General features: G+C 41.8%; 2 protein-coding genes and 2 non-coding genes across 8 annotated transcripts in view; 1 reads left to right on the top strand and 3 right to left on the bottom strand.

The window, feature by feature from the left end:
• The window catches only part of SRR (serine racemase), a 26,121-nt gene extending 17,507 nt beyond the window's left edge, over window positions 1-8,614 (top strand). For 2 of the 3 annotated variants that reach the window (XM_043583451.1, XM_043583452.1), the window contains exons 2-8: window positions 2,634-2,805; window positions 4,845-4,971; window positions 5,166-5,269; window positions 6,658-6,777; window positions 6,901-6,975; window positions 7,740-7,949; window positions 8,293-8,614. In XM_043583451.1, coding sequence (XP_043439386.1) covers window positions 2,634-2,805; window positions 4,845-4,971; window positions 5,166-5,269; window positions 6,658-6,777; window positions 6,901-6,975; window positions 7,740-7,949; window positions 8,293-8,508 — 1,024 coding nt within the window. In that variant the 3' untranslated portion in view covers window positions 8,509-8,614. Of the gene's footprint in view, window positions 1-2,633; window positions 2,806-4,303; window positions 6,778-6,900; window positions 6,976-7,739; window positions 7,950-8,292 lie in introns of all 3 variants that reach the window. The other variant, XM_043583453.1, reaches the window with a different exon arrangement.
• TSR1 (TSR1 ribosome maturation factor) lies at window positions 7,280-18,824 on the bottom strand. Of its 3 annotated transcripts, none has more exons than XM_043583447.1 (16): window positions 18,230-18,824; window positions 18,023-18,121; window positions 17,544-17,647; window positions 17,000-17,219; window positions 16,749-16,883; window positions 15,938-16,359; window positions 14,752-14,911; window positions 13,925-14,079; window positions 13,470-13,666; window positions 12,639-12,801; window positions 12,186-12,296; window positions 11,348-11,480; window positions 9,898-10,014; window positions 9,340-9,480; window positions 9,161-9,235; window positions 7,280-9,031 (listed from the first exon to the last, which is right to left on the bottom strand). In XM_043583447.1, exons 5-16 carry the CDS (start codon window positions 16,858-16,860, stop codon window positions 8,853-8,855), a joined length of 1,965 nt encoding a protein of 654 aa, XP_043439382.1. In that variant the 5' UTR covers window positions 16,861-16,883; window positions 17,000-17,219; window positions 17,544-17,647; window positions 18,023-18,121; window positions 18,230-18,824; the 3' UTR covers window positions 7,280-8,852. The 3 variants fall into 3 exon arrangements, with proteins under 3 accessions (XP_043439382.1, XP_043439381.1, XP_043439380.1); XM_043583446.1 differs by having other exon boundaries at window positions 18,023-18,377; window positions 18,480-18,824; XM_043583445.1 differs by lacking the exons at window positions 18,023-18,121; window positions 18,230-18,824 and adding an exon at window positions 17,825-17,963.
• On the bottom strand, window positions 11,116-11,210 carry LOC122486242. The gene has a single exon (XR_006298091.1). It is a non-coding gene; the product is annotated as a small nucleolar RNA SNORD91 family (small nucleolar RNA).
• Window positions 11,956-12,045, bottom strand: LOC122486243. The gene has a single exon (XR_006298092.1). It is a non-coding gene; the product is annotated as a small nucleolar RNA SNORD91 family (small nucleolar RNA).

Below are 18,824 nucleotides of genomic sequence, written 5' to 3'. Positions count from 1 at the left end.
GGCAGTCTGATTAGTGGAACAAAATACAAAGTCCAGGAAAGCTCCCAAGTGTTAATAGAAATTTAATCTTTGATAAACATGGCATTTCAGAGGAAACTGATTGGGTAAGTGGTGTGTTAGGGTCACAAGAGAATGTAGCCAATAAATATATACAGAAAAAGTGTTCAATCACTAACAAATATAAATTCAAACTACTAGACATACTTCATTAAATTGACAGACTAAGGGGCACCTTGGTGGCTCAGTCGATTAAGTGTCCAGCTCTTGATTTCAGCTGTCACGGTTTGTGGGTTTGAGCCATGTGCAGGGCTCTGTGCTGACAGCATGGTGCCTGCTTAGGATTCTCTGTCTCCCTTTCTCTCTGCCCCTCCCCTACTTTCTCTCTCCCCCAAAAATAAATTTTAAAAATTGACAGATTAAAAATGACACAACTGGGTGAAGGAAGAAGGGCATTCCTTAGAAACTGCTGTTGGGAACGTAAACTGATATAATCTACAACTCCTCTGGAAGTCAGTTTGGCAATGGGTATCAAATGTCTTATAAGTGTGCATGCCTTTTGATGCAAAATACATTTGGCACAATCTACCCAAAACACAAATACAGACAAAAAGATCTTGCAACGGGTCTCTTTGTTACATTAAAATAGATTCCCCCCCCCATCAAAAAAACTTTAACTATGGTATTTATGTGAAAAGAAGTAGCCATCTAAAATGTTGTATATCTATTGATAAGCAAAGATTCACATATTGTCTCAGAAAAAGCAAGCTAGGGGCATCTGGCTGGCTCAGAGCATAGGACTTTTGATTTCAGGATCATGAATTCAAGCCCTACGCTGGGTATAGAGGTTAAAAATAAAATCTTAAAAAAAAAAAAAAAAAGAATAGAAAAAAGAGGGGCACCTGGGTGGCCCAGTTGGTTAAATATCTATCTGGACTCTTGGTTTCAGCTCAGGTCATCATCTTACGGTTCGTGCCTGCATCAGGCTCTGCACTGACATCATGGAGCCTGCTTTGGTTTCTCTCTCCCCCTCTCTCTGCCCCTCCCCACTCACTCTCTCAAATAAATGAACATTAAAAAAAAAGAAAGTGAAAAAGAAAAGGCAAATTATCAAATCTGTCAAAAAAGTTTTGTTTGTATAGGTGTGTGGGCCTGGAAAGATAAATCCCAGAAGTTAGATAGCAATTGTCTTTGAGGAGGAAACAGATCAAATTCTGTTTTTTACACTGAACATGCATTGCTTTTTTTTGTTAATTGCTTTTTTTTTTGCTTTTTTTTTTGTTAATTGCTTTTTTTTTTGTTAATAAGGAAAAATAAAAAGAAACTTCATGTTTAAATGCTACAATAAAAATAGTGAAAAATGGAAGCATAAGTTACTGAAAACAGTAACTAAAGAAACTTTAAAGAAATTGAGCCAACTGGAATAGGGGTAAACAAAATGTTATCTATGCTTTTAGCTGTCATATAATGTATGTATATTGAAAAAACAGGAGTTAGAAAATGAACATAATTCATCAAAATGGTAAGACTGCAAGCAACTTTTCTCCTTCTTAAATATTTTTTAAATAAAAATGTATAGCATTTTGAACACAGTTCATTCAAACTTCACAATTATGAAAATGTAGAGACCAATGACAGTGCCAAGAAACGGATGGTGTATATGAGGGGTGAGCTTTAAGCCTTCAAAAATCACCACCAATTATTTCCTATAAAGCTTCACCAGAAAACAACAGAACAAAAATAAATAAATAAAACCTTAACACATTTACTAAGAAAGTCGGCTTCAATGCCATTTGCAACTACGTGGATGGAACTAGAAGGTATTATGCTAAGCGAAATTAGAGAAAGAGAAATATCGTATCACTTCACTCATATGAGGAACTTAAAATACAAAACCGGTGAACACAAAAATAATATAAAAACAGGGAGGGGGACAAAACATAAGACACTCTTAAACATAGAGAACAAACTGAGGGCTATGGGTGGAGGGAAGGGCTAAGTGGGTAAGAGGTATTAAGGAAGACACTTGTTGGGATGAGCACTGGGTATTATACATAGGGGATGAATCACTGGAATCTACTCCTGAAATCATTATCGCACTAACTAACTTGGATGTAAATTAAAAAATAAACTAAAAATAATTAAAAATAATTAAAAATAAATAAAGTCAGATAATGTAGAAAAATATTTTTAAAAAATAAAAGAAAGTAAGTCAGCTTCAAGACAAGTTTTCTATAGAGATTCTGGAGCCCCAGTACTGGAAACAGTTCCATTAACATCACAGGCCCCAGGTATATTTTCCTGTGTTGTACATTTTCTTTTTTCCTCCCTCTTTTTGAGATTTCTTTAAGAGTAATTTAAGGTTCACAGCAAGATTGATGGGAAATTAGAGACTTCCTATATATCTCATGTCCCCCACAAAAGCAGAGCCCCTCCCCCCCATTACCAATACCCCCCACCAGAGTGGTGGTGTTACAATTGAACCTGTATTACCCATCATTACCACCCAAAGTCCATGGTTTACACTATGGTTCACTCTTGCTGTTACACATTCTATGGGTCTGTAAGCCATTTTCAAAATTTTCTCATTAAACACAGTCTCAGGCTTTAACCTCTTTTTGATTCCTGGATTTCAGAACCATGTGTGCTCAGTACTGCATCTCCTTTGCTGATGTTGAGAAAGCTCGTGTCAACATTCAAGATTTTATCCACCTCACACCAGTGCTAACAAGCTTCATTTTGAATCAAGTAACAGGGCGCAATCTTTTCTTCAAATGTGAACTCTTCCAGAAAACTGGATCTTTTAAGGTAACAATCCCTTTTGCTAGTGTATCATTATCTTCTCAAACCCCTTTTGCATATACATTTATTTGATCCTCCTGACCACCCAGTAAAACAGGTAGAACTATTTTTATAGCTGAAGAAAAAGGGTTGTAGAAATTTTCCTTTGATCAAGTCCTGGTTACTTAGCATCAGTGTTGACAAGCCACTTGAACATTTACTTAATCTCAAATTTTCTTTATTTTTTTTAATGTTTATTTTTGAGAGAGAAGAAAGACAGAGCATGACCAGGGGAGGGGCAGAAAGAGAGGGAGACACAGAATCCGAAGCAGGCTCCAGGCTCTAAACTGTCAGCACCAAGTCCCATGTGGGGCTTGAACCCACATATCCGGAGATCATGACCTGAGCCAAAGTCAGATGCTTAACCGACTGAGCCACCCAGGCTCCCCAATCTCAAATTTTCTTATAATTGGGGTGATCATATATTTTACTGTCCAAACTAGAGCATATTTGAGAAGGGGTAACTCAGGATTAAACCCAGACAACAGACATTAACCTGGACTATCGCAAGGCAAAATGGGCAAGTGTGATCACTGTATATAACCTAGTTTAGGCATTCGCTGTGTGTCAGCTTGTTATTCCTTGATACCTTGTTGTGAATATAAAAGATCTAAACCAGGCTAAACCTTCACACAATAAGATCTTTTTCTATAAAATATGTCAGAGCCTTCCCTTTGCATAAAAGATAGACTTTTGGGGGCATCTGGCTGGCTCAGTCAGAAGAGCATGCAACTAACTCGATTTGGGGGTTTTGAGATTGAGCCCCATGGGTGTAGAGATTAAATTTTTAAAAACTTAAAAAAAATTTTTTAAAAAGTTAAACTTCTGTGTTGATTCGCTACTATAATTTCTGACAGTTGAGCTTCTTTAAGATCCTTCAGGTAAAAATCTGAAAGCCGCATTTAGCCCTATGCCTGACAGGTATTAGTACCCATTAAGTGGTAGCTTTAGGACCTTTTTCCCCACCCATTAATGAGCACTTTTATGTTAAACAAAACACTATTCTCTTTTGCCCTTTTCTTCTGCTATGGTTTTATTTTTTATTCATTAGACATCAAATACTTATTTTCACTTACTAGGAACATTATATATACACATACACACATATATACAGTAGGTCTTGTGCTATTATCCACACTTACAAGGGAAGACAAGCTAGTCAACAAACAGGTTAATGACAAGTAATGTAAGACAGATACAAATAAAACGCCATGGATTGAAATGCCTAATTCTGCCTGGGAGATCAAGGAAGTTGAACCAAATGCTGTTTGACCCAAGTCTTACAGGTGAGCACTTTTAGCCAGATCAAGGAATGAAGGAAAAGAACTAGACTTAGGGGTACCAGCATGCTGAGAGGTACGGGGGTATGAGCTAACCTGGTAGGAGGGAAACTGGAAGCAATTTAGGATGGCTAGAACAGTGACGAAAGCAGGAAATATGTTTTAGAAAGACCACAACTTCCAAGGAATCTGTACTTCTTACAAAATAGCCAGTCAATGAAAAAAGGTAACATTTGTTTTTAAAAGGTCACTTTCAGGGGCACCTGGGTGGCTCAATCAGTTGCTCAACCACTCCTGATCTCAGCTCATGTCATGATTCCAGGGTCGTGGGATCGAGACGCTCATCGGGCTCAGTGCTAGGTGTGGAGCCTGCCTGGAATTCTCTCTCCGCCCCCTCTCCCTTGCCCCTCTCACCTGTTCAAGCTCTCTGAAAATTAAAAACAAAAAAACAAAAAACTAATTTTAAAAAGGCCAATTTCATAATCTAGTGGAAATATTAGAGAATGAGCCTTGGAGGATCAGTTGAGGTTTGATACAATGCAAGTTGAGAAATGAAGCTTCACCAAGGTAGTGGCAAAGACACATGAGATATTTCTGAGGTAGAATCAGTGAGATTTCGTGATGGAATGGATGTGTGGTGTTAGGAAGAGAAAACTCATGAAAGCTCTTTGGTGTTTTAAAAAGAAACTTTTCCATCAAATCCATGGATTCACCATCCTTTTCCAGATTCGTGGTGCCCTTAATGCAATCAAAGGCTTGATTCCTGCCACCTCAGAAGAGAAGCCCAAAGCTGTGGTTACTCACAGCAGTGGAAACCATGGCCAGGCTCTTGCTTATGCTGCCAAATTGGAAGGTATTTGATTAACTTCTCAGGGTACTGGGTAGGATCATCAGATAAGAGTGGAAAAGTATTCTTACTCCCAGTGAGATTGGTGATAATTGTGGGAAGGATATTTCCAAGTTCCTATCTGATTATATAAGCAAACTGACATTAGTTTCTATTCTAAATTCTGATTTGTACTAACTAAACATGGTTCTCTCTGCCAGGGATTCCTGCTTACATTGTGGTGCCCCAAACAGCTCCCAACTGTAAAAAATTGGCAATACAAGCCTACGGAGCCTCCATAGTATACAGTGAACACAGTGATGAGGTAAAGAAGAGGGCAGTGCTCAGTGTCACCTTGACTGTCAAATGAAACTTCTCATCCTAGCTTACTGGCTATTCTGTCTCCTATGTTTCCTCTTCATCTCTCAATGTTAATATGCCCAACTTTTTCTCTATACTCACTCAGGTGATATCATTAATCTCCGAGTTTAAAATATCACTTATACTCTTAACTCCAGTCCTGATCTTTGCCCTTAACCCAGACTTGTATATCCAACAATTACCTGATATTCCCACTCGGAATGTCTTAATAGGCATCTCAAATGTACTCTAAAACCAAACTCCTGGGGAAGCTGGGTGGCTCAGTCAGTTAAGTGTCTGACTCTTGATTTCGGCTCAAGTGATCTTGTGGTTCATGAGTTTGACCCCTGCTCTGTGCTGACAGCGAGGAGCCTGCTTGGGATTCCTTGTCTCCCGTCTCCCTCTCTCTGTCCCTTCCCTGTTCGCTCTCTCTCAAAAATAAACATTAAAAAAAAAAAAAATTCCTGAACTTCCTCCCCAAAACTGCTCCTCTTCCAGTCTTCTCTATTTCAATAAATGACAACTTGTATCCTTCTAGGTGTTCAAAGTAAACGAAGTCATCTTTGAGAACTCTCCCACACCCTACATCCAAATCTTAGTCCTACTTTCAAATCATTTCCATTATCCAACTACTTCTAACAGCCTCTACCATCAACACCCTGATTCAAACCAACATCAGTTCTCAACTAGATATAGTATCCTAACTGGTTTCTCTACTTCTTCCACCCTTGCCCCACTAGTCTGTTTTCTAGAGACCAAGCAGAACTATCCATTTAATAAGTTAGAACTTGTCTCTTGTCAGCTGAAAATCCTCCAGTGGTTTCTCTCACACACAGTAGTAACCAAAATTCACACAATTATCTAACACCTGGATGAAATGGCCCATTCCAATCATATCTGACATCATCTCCCACTATTACTGTCCCCCAAACACTCCACACCAACCAAACTAACTTATTAGCCTTTTCTCAGAAAGGCCAAGCACTTCTGTTTTGTAGTCTTTGCACTTGCGATTACTCTCTTCCTGGAATATTCTGGAGATTCACAAGACTTGTTCAAACCTATTAAAATGTCACATGACCAGAGGCCCTTCCTGAGCACCCTGTCGAAAACAAACTTACTTTTCTCCATAGCAGTTAGGCATACCATATATTTACTTATATGCACCCCTTCCCACCATATTGGAACATAAATCCACTGAGCACAATGATCATTTTGTTCACGGTTATATCCCCAGTGCCCAAAAATAGTCTGAAATAAGGATGGCCAATAAAATGTTAAATGACTGAATCTAACTTGTTGGGAAGTCTATTCAGTATAAATGGAGTGAGCTACATTAATGTACTCTTTCAGTCCAGAGAAAATGTTACAAGAAGAATTTTGGAAGAAACAGAAGGCATCATGGTACATCCCAACCAGGAGCCTGCAGTGATAGCTGGGCAAGGGACGATTGCCATGGAAGTGCTAAACCAGGTGAGAGCTGTTAATTCTTGTTTAACCACTGGTAAAGCTGATATCTGACTGTAGTCTATTTTACATATATATAAAACTGGTTATTGATAGACCTATTTATACTTTACGTTCTTTTCACTAAAGATACCCTTGATAGATGCACTGGTGGTTCCTGTAGGAGGAGGAGGAATGGTTGCTGGAATAGCAATTACAGTTAAGGTAAGAAAACAGCTTCTGGGGGTGCCTCGGTGCTCAGTTGGTTCAACATCCAACTTCCGCTCAGGTCATGATCTCACAGTTCATGAGTTTGAACCCCACACTGGGCTCTATGCTGACAGTTTAGAGCCTGGAGTCTGCTTCAGATTCTGTGTCTCCCTCTCCCACTGCCCTCCCTGCTCACGCTCTGTCTCTGTCTCTCAAAAATAAATAAACCTTAAAAAAAAAAAAAAAGAAAAATAGCTTCAAAAAAAAAAAAAAAAAGAAAGAAAGAAAGAAAAAAAATAGCTTCTGGAGGACTCCCCACTTCAGGCATAGCAAATTTTATTTTACATCATACTACACTATGGATACTTGGTTCAACATTCCTCCCAATTGCTATTCCTTCCCATCATCCCTTGGCACTTGAAATGGAAGGCTCTTCTCTGCCTCACTACCTTGTTCTTAATCCATAACAACTGGACAGCACAAAAGCAGTTACAATGAGTGACACCCTCATAGTCCTTTCCCTGAATTCCACCTCAACAACCCACTATCCAGGGGCTACTCTTTCCCCAAGTTATCAATAGAACCAGATATGATCTAAGCAACTTAAGGCCAGTATTAGGGATACAATTTAAAATGCTTAAAGGTCTATTTTCATTACATCAATCAAAGGAAAGGCTCTTACTTAACGAAATGTGTTACCTATGTTGCCTATTTTACTGCACGCATGCAAAGCAAAATGCTGTGGCTAGTTGTAAAATATCTAATATTCCTCTTCCCAGGCTCTGAGACCTAGCGTGAAGGTATATGCTGCTGAACCCTTGAATGCAGATGACTGCTACCAGTCCAAGCTGAAAGGGGAACTGACCCCCAATCCCTATCCTCCAGAAACCATAGCAGATGGTGTCAAATCCAGCATTGGCTTAAACACCTGGCCTATTATAAGGGACCTCGTGGATGATGTCTTCACGGTCACAGAGGATGAAATTAAGGTGAGGCTCCAATAGAAAAGGAAAATACAAAACAATGGATCAACTTCTTAGGCAAAAGAATCTTCTCCTGTTTTAAGTAGAAACTGACTCCCTGGGGACTTGACTAGATGACTTCATGACATGTGGGAGGGTGCCCCAGATGTATTAGACAATCCTCTCAACAGAAGCAGAGTAAGGATGGGAAAAAAGCCCTGCCCTTCCCTGGCAAGCATATACATATGGCCAAGAAGAAAATTCAGACTGGGCATATAACCCCATCTGGCCTTTAACTGTAAAGGCCAACCAATGAGGCTCTTTCTCCTTCTCCCATTTCACTAATTCTTACTCCTTTTCATACCAACAGTATGCAACCCAGCTGGTGTGGGAGAGGATGAAACTGCTTATTGAACCTACAGCTGGTGTTGGAGTGGCCGCTGTGCTGTCTCAGCATTTTCAAACAGTTTCCCCAGAAGTGAAGAACATTTGTATTGTACTCAGTGGCGGAAATGTAGACTTAACCTCCCTAACTTGGGTGAAGCAGGCTGAAAGGCCAGCTCCTTATCAATCTGTTTCTGTTTAGTTTATGCAAAAGAGATGGGATTCAGTGTCTTGAGATACTTGGAAATTTTGTTTCCTGGTTACTTTAACTTCCTATCTTCCCCTCTTAAACAGCTTTCAAAATCCTACTGGAAAGTGGATGTTTCAGTAATAGTTTTGTTTTGTTTTGTTTACTAAGTAAGTAGCAAGAGAAAAACATCCATAGTTTACTGAGACAACTTATCAGGGCCAAGAAAAGCCTTTTGCCAAAACTGGCAGCAGACCTCTAGGCTAAAGTAGAAAACAAACTTTGTCCAATTACAACCTGTAGGATCCCATCCCTAGAGTGCTAACTAGCAGCAATGAGACAGAATCCCAGTGAATCCATTACTCCATATCCACCTCAGGCACTGTTGAAGGGATCTCACTTTTCATCCATGGTACTGGTTCTGGTACATATGGATCATAAGTCCATTTGGGGAAAACTCGTTTATAGAGGTTCATCAGCACTGTGTCCTGAGATTTTAGCTTCCCATCAAAACTGCACTTCATGTGGCCATGAGTACCTAGAAAGAAAACAGAGCAAGTTGGTCAAATTAAAATAGAAAATGTTAAAGCAGTAGTCTTCTAACCCAACAGTCATTTAGTAGCACTGGAGAAACCTAGACAAGGTACCAAATCCCACATTCTCTTACCTAAAGGCTCCTTGATGTGTCCCCTGCGACCCCACTTTGTTCTCAGTTCCACTGGTTTAAACCACAACACATCCTCTTAGAAAGAAACAAAGAGAAGACCAAGATGAAACATGTACCCACAAAGGGTAAACTCAACCCTCACCCCACAAAGGCAATCTGATCCCATCCTTCACACCCACCTCTGTTGAAGAACATGTAGCGCACTACTGCCATCTTAGTAAAAATTTTGAAAGGATGACCACTCAAAACAACTCTCTTGATGACCATTCTGTCTGGATCCACTGACAACAGATGGCCTGTGGCAATGAGGCTGTGCATTCCTATGGAGCAAAAGCAGAGCAACAGGAGTCTACAAGCCAAAGCCTTCACTGATTACCCCCGTCCACTTAAAGACCCAAACAAGATCTTTTTAGAGAAACCTTAAAGTAAGGATATATTATGCTGCCCTCCTGGGTCCATGCAAAGATCATTAAATGATATTCCCTCTAGGCCTGTTGTGAGAACCTATCCTAAATACAGCAGTCTGAGCAGCACCTATCAACTGACTATGGTTTATAAGCAAGATAAAGTTCCGTTTGTCATCCTTGTCTCAGACCCAGTCTGAGGCTGAGATTGGGGTATTTTGAAAACTATTATTACGTTCTTCATACCATATGACTCTCAAATCTAAATACAGGAAATAGTTTTAAACCTATTAAGGACCTACAGGTCTGTTCACCTCTGTGAACTTAACTTACCATTGCTATTCTGTTTAAAAAGCAGTACAGATGCAGGAGGAAACGTGATTGGGCCATATACTGTCGCTACCAAGGCCACATCAGCAGTCAGGAATCTCTGAAATTTATGTTTATCCGCTGCCATAATAAGGGTTAAAAAATAAAAAGTAAAAACATTTTGAGAAGCCATAGGTAATCCACAAGCCTGTGAAAAGCTGTATCATTGCAACTCAAATCTAAGGCAACTTATGTTTCTTTGCCCCACTAGTTCTCAAAATATTTTCCTACCTCAATACAACTGTGAGATACAACTCAGTCCTTCACAGTGATTTTTCAACAGGGAGGCAAAATCTTGGAGCTTGGACTATATTTGGGGTTTGAAAAAGTTCTCCAGGTGATTCTGACACTCATTATCCCTACCTTGTTTGGGAAGCAATGCTTTACAGAAAATACCTCCACTAAATCAAAAGCCTGTAGTCATGAGCAAGAATTGGCAAATATTTTCTATAAAGGGCAACATAGTATTTTAGGCCTATGGCCATACAGTCTTTCTGTTCCAACTACTACTCAGCTATGCCACTATAGCAAAAAAACAGCCACAGACAACACATGAGAAAAAAAGGGGAAAAAAGAAGGAAAAAAAACCCCAACAACCCACAACTGTGTTCCAACAAAATTTTGTTTAACAAAAACAAGCAGTGGGGCAGATCTGGCCTAAGGGCCATACTTAGCTGATCTCTGATCTTGAGGACTACCTGAGCTTCTGCTTTTATCTTCAATGAAACTCTCCCTCCTGCTTAATACTGAATTTACAGAGAAATAAAATATTTTAAGGGAAAGAGAAGATAATTCCTCATTTAGATAGCATAGCTAATTGACATATGGCTAGTAAGAACAGAAATTATCCAGAGTACCCATTAATACTGCCTTCATCATCTTCCTCCAGCCACTGCTGAAAGCTGAGTGTGTGTGGTAATGTTCAGAAGCCTCCAAATATCTTCCCACTCCTAATGTATAGGAGTCCAATCATTTTTGCCATAAAAGTGTCCCTGGTCACCACTCTTCAACATCTTATCCCAACATCTCAGAAGCCACATACTTGTTTTACCCAACTGTGGGCCACCCCTATCCTTCATCCACACTGCCAACGGCCATCAGATGCCAAGGGTTCTACACTTTGTGACACCATTTTAAAGAGCCACCAACTCCCATTCAAAACCACTTTGGAATAAATACTCATGGCAGAGAAGCCTCAGCACCACACAGAGGTTGCATCACTGGGATGCTTCAGACAGGTTCAGACATTGTGAATAAAAACATCATTGGCTCCTAGACCAGAGTAGTGAAAATACCCTTAACCCAGAAACCCAGAGTTTGAAATTGTGTATTCTACACACCTGCACTAAAAATCAATAGTCCCCCAAAAGACATTAAGATGGACAAGAACCCAGAAGCTTCCCCACTGCTTTACCTGCAGTGTGCTGAGAGAACAAAGGTGAGGCTCGGAAGCGCCTGAACCCACAGTGGAAGATCAGCTCCTCCTTAGCTTTCACAGGCTCAGTGTTGCCAGGGTGCCGGCTCACCACCATATTCAGTACTGACATCTGGGAACCACATAAGAAAAACAGACCTTCCTATCTGGAATAGAGCAGCCTAAACTGAAAGAAGACAAACTAAACTAGCAGATCCAAATTCGCTCTAGTACTCATTTACAGTAAATAAGATTTACCTTTTACCTTTACCAACAACTGGCATTCAAGTTACATATAGGCTGGTTTTGGGGGCTTTCACGCAGCCTTCTGTGTTAGCTAACCTTCCCGTGTCTAACAATGCAGAAGCTCAACATCTGCCACAAACGCAGTGCCTTCAAGTCACTCAACTCACCACACACCTCAAAACTACTCATTCAAGACGGTTACCTCCCAAACTCTTCCACTGACCAAAGGCCAGAGCTCTCGCATACACACAATACACACGAGTACTGGCCATCAAGAAAGAGACCTACGCGTGGCCCAACCACTCCTTCCCGCACCCCCCCAGCCCCACTTAAGGCTGCCAACCCTTGGTTAAAATCTAATCTGACAGAGAAGTCTCAGAACACAGAGTGCATCACTGAGATGCTTCAGACAGGTTCAGACATGTTGTGTAACACCATCATTGACTTCACCATCATATTCTGATTCTTCATCCTAAGGCAGATTGTTTACATCCCAATGAGTAAAAGGTCGGTCACATAAAATTTCAGACTATCATACAAAACTGGTTGGAAAGTTTCTTAAGTCCCCATTTCCCACAAAATACTAACTCACCTTCTGTTCATGAGGTAGTAAAGAAAATACAATCAAGGGTGCCCCTCGCTTAAAGTATTCAATCACTGAGATAGGGACTTCAGAGACATGAAGTGTGACATACCAGCCAACCTGCCAAAAAGAAAGTAGAAAATAATCATTTACCCTTAAGGTCTCGACAATGATGAAGCATTTCTCCAAATATGTTAGAAGTCTCTTAAACTACCCTAAAGCCCACCCTCACCCTTTAAAACTGCCTTTCACAGATGCCTCAACTACCCAGATTAAACTTTTCAGTTAACATCTGATACCTCTTTGTTCTCAATATCACTCTCATCAGTGACTCAGTGGCTCCTCTAATTCAGCTATGGGCAGCACAAAACTAAATAAGGTACTCATGCCAAGAGGAGGAATAAAGGAGAGGGCACCTTGGCAAAGAGCAAATTACAGGGATGGACAAAGTAAGGCAGATACCTCAGCTCCTTCGACCTCTTTTTCTTCAATTTCTTTAAAAATGCGTTTCCTAGTATTAGTAAAGTTCTGAAACTGAAAGATCCGAGCATAATCTTGAGGAAGGTTTTCCTTAGGATCCCATGGAGATGTCCGGAAGCTCTTGAGGCCTCTGTATTTCTGAAATCTAGATAAGGAAGATTTTAAAAAATAGTCAAATTTATATGGTGCTACTTTTTCACTCAAGTCACTTCTAAAATGGCTAAGACTCTAACTTAAAAAAATTCTCCCACTATCTCTCAAAATAATCTAACAGCTTAAAACCACACTCCAAAACAACTCATAACAAGTATTTCAGAACCAAACCCCAGCCCCTCACTGATAAAGGACAAAGTACTTAGAGTGGCTCCTTCAGGCAGTGGCTCTTTAACCTGGCAAACAAGGTCCTTGACAAAAATATTACATCCCTAATATCCAATGTAAACCCTCTGGCTTTAATTAGACTCATCTCCAGGGAAGACATCATCTACGTCTTCACGCTTTTATTCTTGCCCAAACTCCCTCAAATCTCCAAAATGTTTTATACTTTCAGTATTAGCTCCTATAGGAAGCACTTGCCGATTAACCTTAGTGTTTCCCCTTCGTTAAAGTACTGTGACATTGTTAGTCTGCACCACACAGTCTGGAACTTGATCACATATTACTGTTTCTGTATGTATGTCTTACCTTCCCATATAGAATGTTAGCCCTTCAGAAACGGGGACAATGTGTTGTGTTTTTTTTTTATCACACTGACACACTTCTGAGCCACATGAATTTTAAATAAAAACACTGATTTTAGACTTGTTGACTAACCGAATTCTTGCAGCCACGTCACGGGGGGTATCTACTTCATCTGGAAACATCTCTTGCAGTCTTTCTTGTTTATATTTCTCCAACATTTTTTCTTCAGCCTCTTCATCCACATTCTCATCATACAGATCATCATGCACAGACTCTCCTATAGTCATAGTTTCACATTCTTCCTCCTCTTCCTTTTCACTGCTCTCATCCTACAGAATAAAGATTACAGTTTCACACCCGTCTCTACCCTAAAGACCATTAAACTGTAAGTAAATTAGTTTTACTAGACGCCTGGTCAAAATCAGTATCAATTCTAATAGAGATTAAGTTATAAAAGAAAGTCTCACTTCTGGCAGCTCTAAGTCATTCCAAGGAAACTGATCACACACAACCCTCAAGGTCAGGATTGCACTTTGCCTTGCATTTGGGGCTGTACGCAGAAGTGGCCTAAGGATTCATATCTTTACCTGAGATTCCTCTTCAATAAAATCCTCATGTTCTGTATCATCATATTCATCTTCCCCACCACTTTCACCATCCTCATCCAAAATCCATTCAGCTTGGTAACTGGATGTCCCTTTGGGAACCTTCTTTACCACCTTGGAACTTTCCTTCAAGCAGTCTGTAGAAGCCCAAATGAGTTAAGTTAAATTATATACCTCTGGGAACCTGGGTGGCTCAGTCAGGTGAGCATCTGACTCTTGATTTTGGCTCAGGTCATGATCCCAGGGTTGTGAGATTGAGCCCTGCGTCGGGTTCAGCACTGAACATAGAGACTGCCTAAGTTTCTCTCTCTTTCCCTTTTCCCCTCCACCCCTCTTGCGCACTCTCTTAAAAAAGTATATACATACGTATACTTATATATACACACACACGTGTATATACATACGTACACATACACACCTTTCCCCTATTACTCCCATATTCTCACCTAGGCAAGATGATACCAGACATTGTTACCAACACCAGAAAGTCTAGCAGACACTATGAGTAGAACAGACTACTTCCAAATTTAATTCAGCTGCCTCAGAACTAGCGACACTTACACAGCCCAATAAGCTTTGCAACAAATCAAAGTTGTTTATCTGTTTATGAGAAAACAACAACACAAGTAATTTTGAAAAATGGAGCAAAGCTATGTCCAATGTTTGCTTGGTGCAAACATACAGCCTTTAGAGATAGAGGGGAAAACTAACCTCCAAATACATCTCATCCCACCCTACCCTGTGAGCAGCTAGAGAAAATGCACAATTCTAGGCCATATGAAATACAAACAAGTTTGCCAATACCAAACCATTTGCCTCATTCAGTTCCTCCTCTGTGGGCCAGGTTTGCTCCCCCTCCATTGGATCTGGGATAACCTCTGTTTGCAAAGATTCTTGTCTTTCAGGGTCTGCCTTCATTAGGACCTTAAGGTCTTCCTCCATATCAACCACAGCATCCATAGCACAAATCTGAAAACCAGAATAGTAGACACCAAACGTTACCCAAAATCTACTAAATCTAACATGGTAACCAGAAAGATTCAGAAATAACACAGTCCTCAAAATAAATAAATAAAATAAAATAAAAACAGAATGAAACAGTGAGCCCAACTGGTCAAATCTTTCAACCATTTTAATTTCCTAGCATTTTAAGTCCATACCTCTACTTGCTTTTGAGGCCTTTCATAATCTGCTCTCACTCCTACACATTTATTACCTACCTTACTCCCATCAAGCTGATTTCTTCAAAGAAACCATCTGATCTATCCCTGGGACTAAATTCATGTTGTCTCTATCTTCTTCGACAGTTTCATCTCTCTTCATCTCATAAGTCATATTTATCCATCTCAACACCTGGTTCAAGTCTGAGCTCTTCTGTGAAGCTTGCTAGTCTACTTTCTCAACTTACACAGCAGGTCTCTATCCCTCAACACACTTTTTCAATCTTTGATGTTTGCCATTTTTTCTGACGTAATTATGCTGTCCAAGGAAAGAGACTGCATCTTTTGTCTTTTATACACTCAAAGCCAATTGCTATGTGAGGTACCTATAAAGTGCTGAATACAGGATATCAACATATTCAGTTGACTACTGTCTTACTTCAAACTAGCAGTCACCTCCAGAGGCTAGTATAGTTGTCTAAGAGTGCAGACTACCTCCTCTGATGTTATTCACATCCTACACCAGTTTACACATAAATCTACAAGTCGTTTAAAAAACATTTAATGTTTACTTATTTTGAGAGAGAGAGAGAGAGAAGGAGAGAGAGAGAGAGAGAAAGAGAGAGAGAGAGAACGAGTGGGGAAGGGGCAAAGATAGAGGGAGAGAGAGAAAATCCCAAGCTGACTCTGTGCCATCAGCGTTGAGCCTGACACAGGGCTCCAGCTCACAAATCATGAGATCGTGAGCTGAGCCGAAATCAAGAGTCAGACGCTTAAGCGACTGAGCCACCCATGCACCCCAACAACACATAGTTTTTAAGAACATCACTCTTACCTCCATTGCAGCTCCAGAGTCCTGTGATTTGACCACTCTAGGATTTAAAAGGAAAGGGTCTAGAGGAGCATCTATCTGTTTCATCTGGAAATCACCCTGTCCAATGATATGCAGCAAGCTATTTACATTCAAAGTCTGTCCACGAATATAGCCTGAGATTTTCAAGGTGCCCACCAAGTTATTTTCTTCACTAGGCACAAAGTCAGCAGCATGAGCAAACATGTAGGCCCGTCGATCTCGAAAGGCAAGATGTCTTTGCTTTTGGTTAGCCAACTGCCTGAGCAGCATCTGTGCCTCCTGTTGTGTGTCTAACAGGAGAAGTTTGTCATCAGGAAAGCGCTTCTCCACTGCTTTACTTAGCTTCTTTCTGGCATCTATTTGTTTCCTTGGTGGGAGGCCAGAAATCCCCTGGACAGCTAGTGCTGTGAGCAAGAGAGAAAGGGCTTTGTTACTTACTTTACCACATGTAAATCCCCACCGTAGTTCACAAACAAGCTAACAGTTCAGTTGTGAGACCAGAGATCACTGAGAAACTGAACACTCAACTACCCTAAAAAATTTTCATAGTGAAACCAAAGTTCATACTCTTCTTCCTCTGGACAAAGAGTAGTCCAGAAATAAAAAGCAGCTTGATAGATAATTTCTAAATGATGGACCAACTTAAGCCATAGATGTACAACTCGCCACCAGCCAAATACAACCCACCAGTTGTATTCCTGTATCAAGTGTCAGAGTGCCTGGAAAATTATAGATGCATAATAAATGCTAATTCACTTCCCCCCCTTACCTCTAATACTCCTAACTCACTTACTATAGGTAGGAAGGCCCTGGGCAAAAAGGCAGGAAAGGCAGTAATCCCCAGTGCTGTCCCAGCCTTCTAGTGGATCAAGGAGAAAAAGGATGGTATCCGCCACTTTAGCCATGTCTAACACAGCGTGCAGATCCCCTGGACATAAAAGACAAAGTTAGTGGGAAGAGGTGTTTGGCACCAGCACATCATACTAAAAGAATATTACTACTACTCAGAATACAACAATAGAAAACACTGTTGTATGCTCCAACCTGGCCTTGCAGATGTGAAATACCACCGATGTTTCAAGCGGGGGCACAACAGCACAAAGCTATGGGTGCTTCCCCACTCATTCAAGTGTACTGTTCCAGTGTCCTTATCCTGAAGCAGCCTAAAGGCCGCTGGCAAGGAAATCCTGTCATGCAGAGGCACTACCAGCACCTGATGAGGAGGACCATCCTTGCTGCCCAGCTGTCTTTTCTCTGCCAGAACCTGAGAATAGAAAGATCAATGTTTCAGTACTTCATTTCAGTATTGCATTTCCCATAGTATGGACGCCCCTTCCTCACCCCCCACTCCCCACTCCCAGTCCACCGCATCTTTCTTGTAAAAGGCACGTAGGCCGGGAGAGTGGGCAGAAGCCTGCACCAAAACAAAGAATGTCCTAGCATGAATCTAGATCTGCATGCCTGACATGTGCCCGAGAATTATTTTTCCATCCCCGGCCCCTTCCCAGGGTCACATTTTTCAGTTCGAGGCATTACCGCCTAGAACAGCTGTGAAACCACACCACTCCCCAATCCCTGCTCCTCTCACCGCCTCCTTCTTCTGCTTTCGGAGCTGGCTGGCGCGATGCCTCTGGTCTACTCTGCTGAGCTCTTTTCTCACTTTCCTGCTTAGGACCTTCAGTGCTAGACGGCCTAGAAGATTAAAAAGGGCTCTTATGCAAGGTACCAGAGAGTCCAGAAAGGGGACCCTCTCCGCCCATCTTAGAGCCTTTTGCGCGCGGTCCAGGCCAGAGATAGGAACTGTCTGCACACAAAGAAAAGCAGCTAACATCTAAAATAACCCTTCTTCCTCCAACCCTATCTTCTCACCCTTGCCGTCCCGCTGCGCGGATCCCCGACCCCGATGCCGCCCGCCCTTATGAGCTTTATTCTGCTGCTTAAGAGGGCCAGAACGGTGGGCCGCCATGCCGCCGCTCACGTGTACCTAGTCAGCACTACTTCCGGGCCGGACGGAGCGCTTCCAGCCCCCTCCTTGCCCCTCCCTCCCCGTGGCGGGGCGGGGCTCACCGCGTCCTCTCGCGAGAGTCCTTCAACCAGGCTCAGAAATAAGACTCCGGCGTCTCAGCAAAACCGCGGAGCAAACTTTTCCCACGCGGTGGTCTACGGCTGGGGGGTTTAAAAAGCTGGATGTAGACTCGAGGTTTAGCCTCTCAGCCCCGGAGGGCTTTTTTTGCTACCTGTATTTTCATTTTTTGCGCTATCTAGTTGCATCACCTTAGGCAGCTGTTGAAGTTTTTCCATTCGTGTGGAAGAGGGCTAAGCCCTTCCTGTCACCTAGATTTGTGCACGCCGCTCCTCAGTTTGCAGCAGCAGGTGTTACCACTTTGAGCAATCCTTTCTTCCTCTTATGGGCTGCTGAGGTCTAGAAGGAAAATCGCGTGGAAGGCTCCGTACAAGTTCCCGCTGATCACCGTTATCCCAACCCGCGCCCCCCGCTCCAACAGAGCTGAAGGCAGGACGGTACCAGACAGGGAGAACTGGCCTTGACAGGCGAGCCCTCACAGGCAACTCAGCCTCTTCAATCTCGGGGTGACTGTGCTCCAGCTCCTCTTCCCACAAGTCTTGAAACTGAGGGCCACCGGCTGGCAGGGGGATTTAGAGGAATGATGGAGCTCTGGCCTTTCAGCCAGGAGACTAACGCTAGTTTCCTAGAGAGCCAGACTCGAGGAGCTAATGGCCCGGCCCTTCCCGTCGGGAAAACGAGTGGGTAGAAATCAGGGAGCGTCTAGCTGGGTTGAGGCCAGCTCCGATGCGAGTGACTTTCCTTCAGCCACGGGGTCCAGAGCGCGCCAGCTACCGCGCGCAGTGC

The sequence above is a fragment of the Prionailurus bengalensis genome, chromosome E1, assembly GCF_016509475.1.
Source record: "Prionailurus bengalensis isolate Pbe53 chromosome E1, Fcat_Pben_1.1_paternal_pri, whole genome shotgun sequence".
Lineage (NCBI taxonomy): Eukaryota > Metazoa > Chordata > Mammalia > Carnivora > Felidae > Prionailurus > Prionailurus bengalensis.
The sequence above is the reverse complement of the archived record's forward strand: the minus strand, read 5'-3'. Positions and strand labels throughout refer to the sequence as shown.

Excerpts from the sequence above, each read along its gene's own strand:
- TSR1 (XM_043583445.1), bottom strand. The coding sequence starts at position 17,921 with ATGGCGGCCCACCGTTCTGGCCCTCTTAAGCAGCAGAATAAAGCTCAT. Across the intron at positions 17,220-17,543 it reads GAAAGCAGAAGAAGGAGGCG|GTTCTGGCAGAGAAAAGACA; the intron begins GTGAGAGGAGCA and ends TTCTATTCTCAG. Across the intron at positions 10,015-11,347 it reads GTTCTCTCAGCACACTGCAG|CGGATAAACATAAATTTCAG; the intron begins GTAAAGCAGTGG and ends TTATTATGGCAG.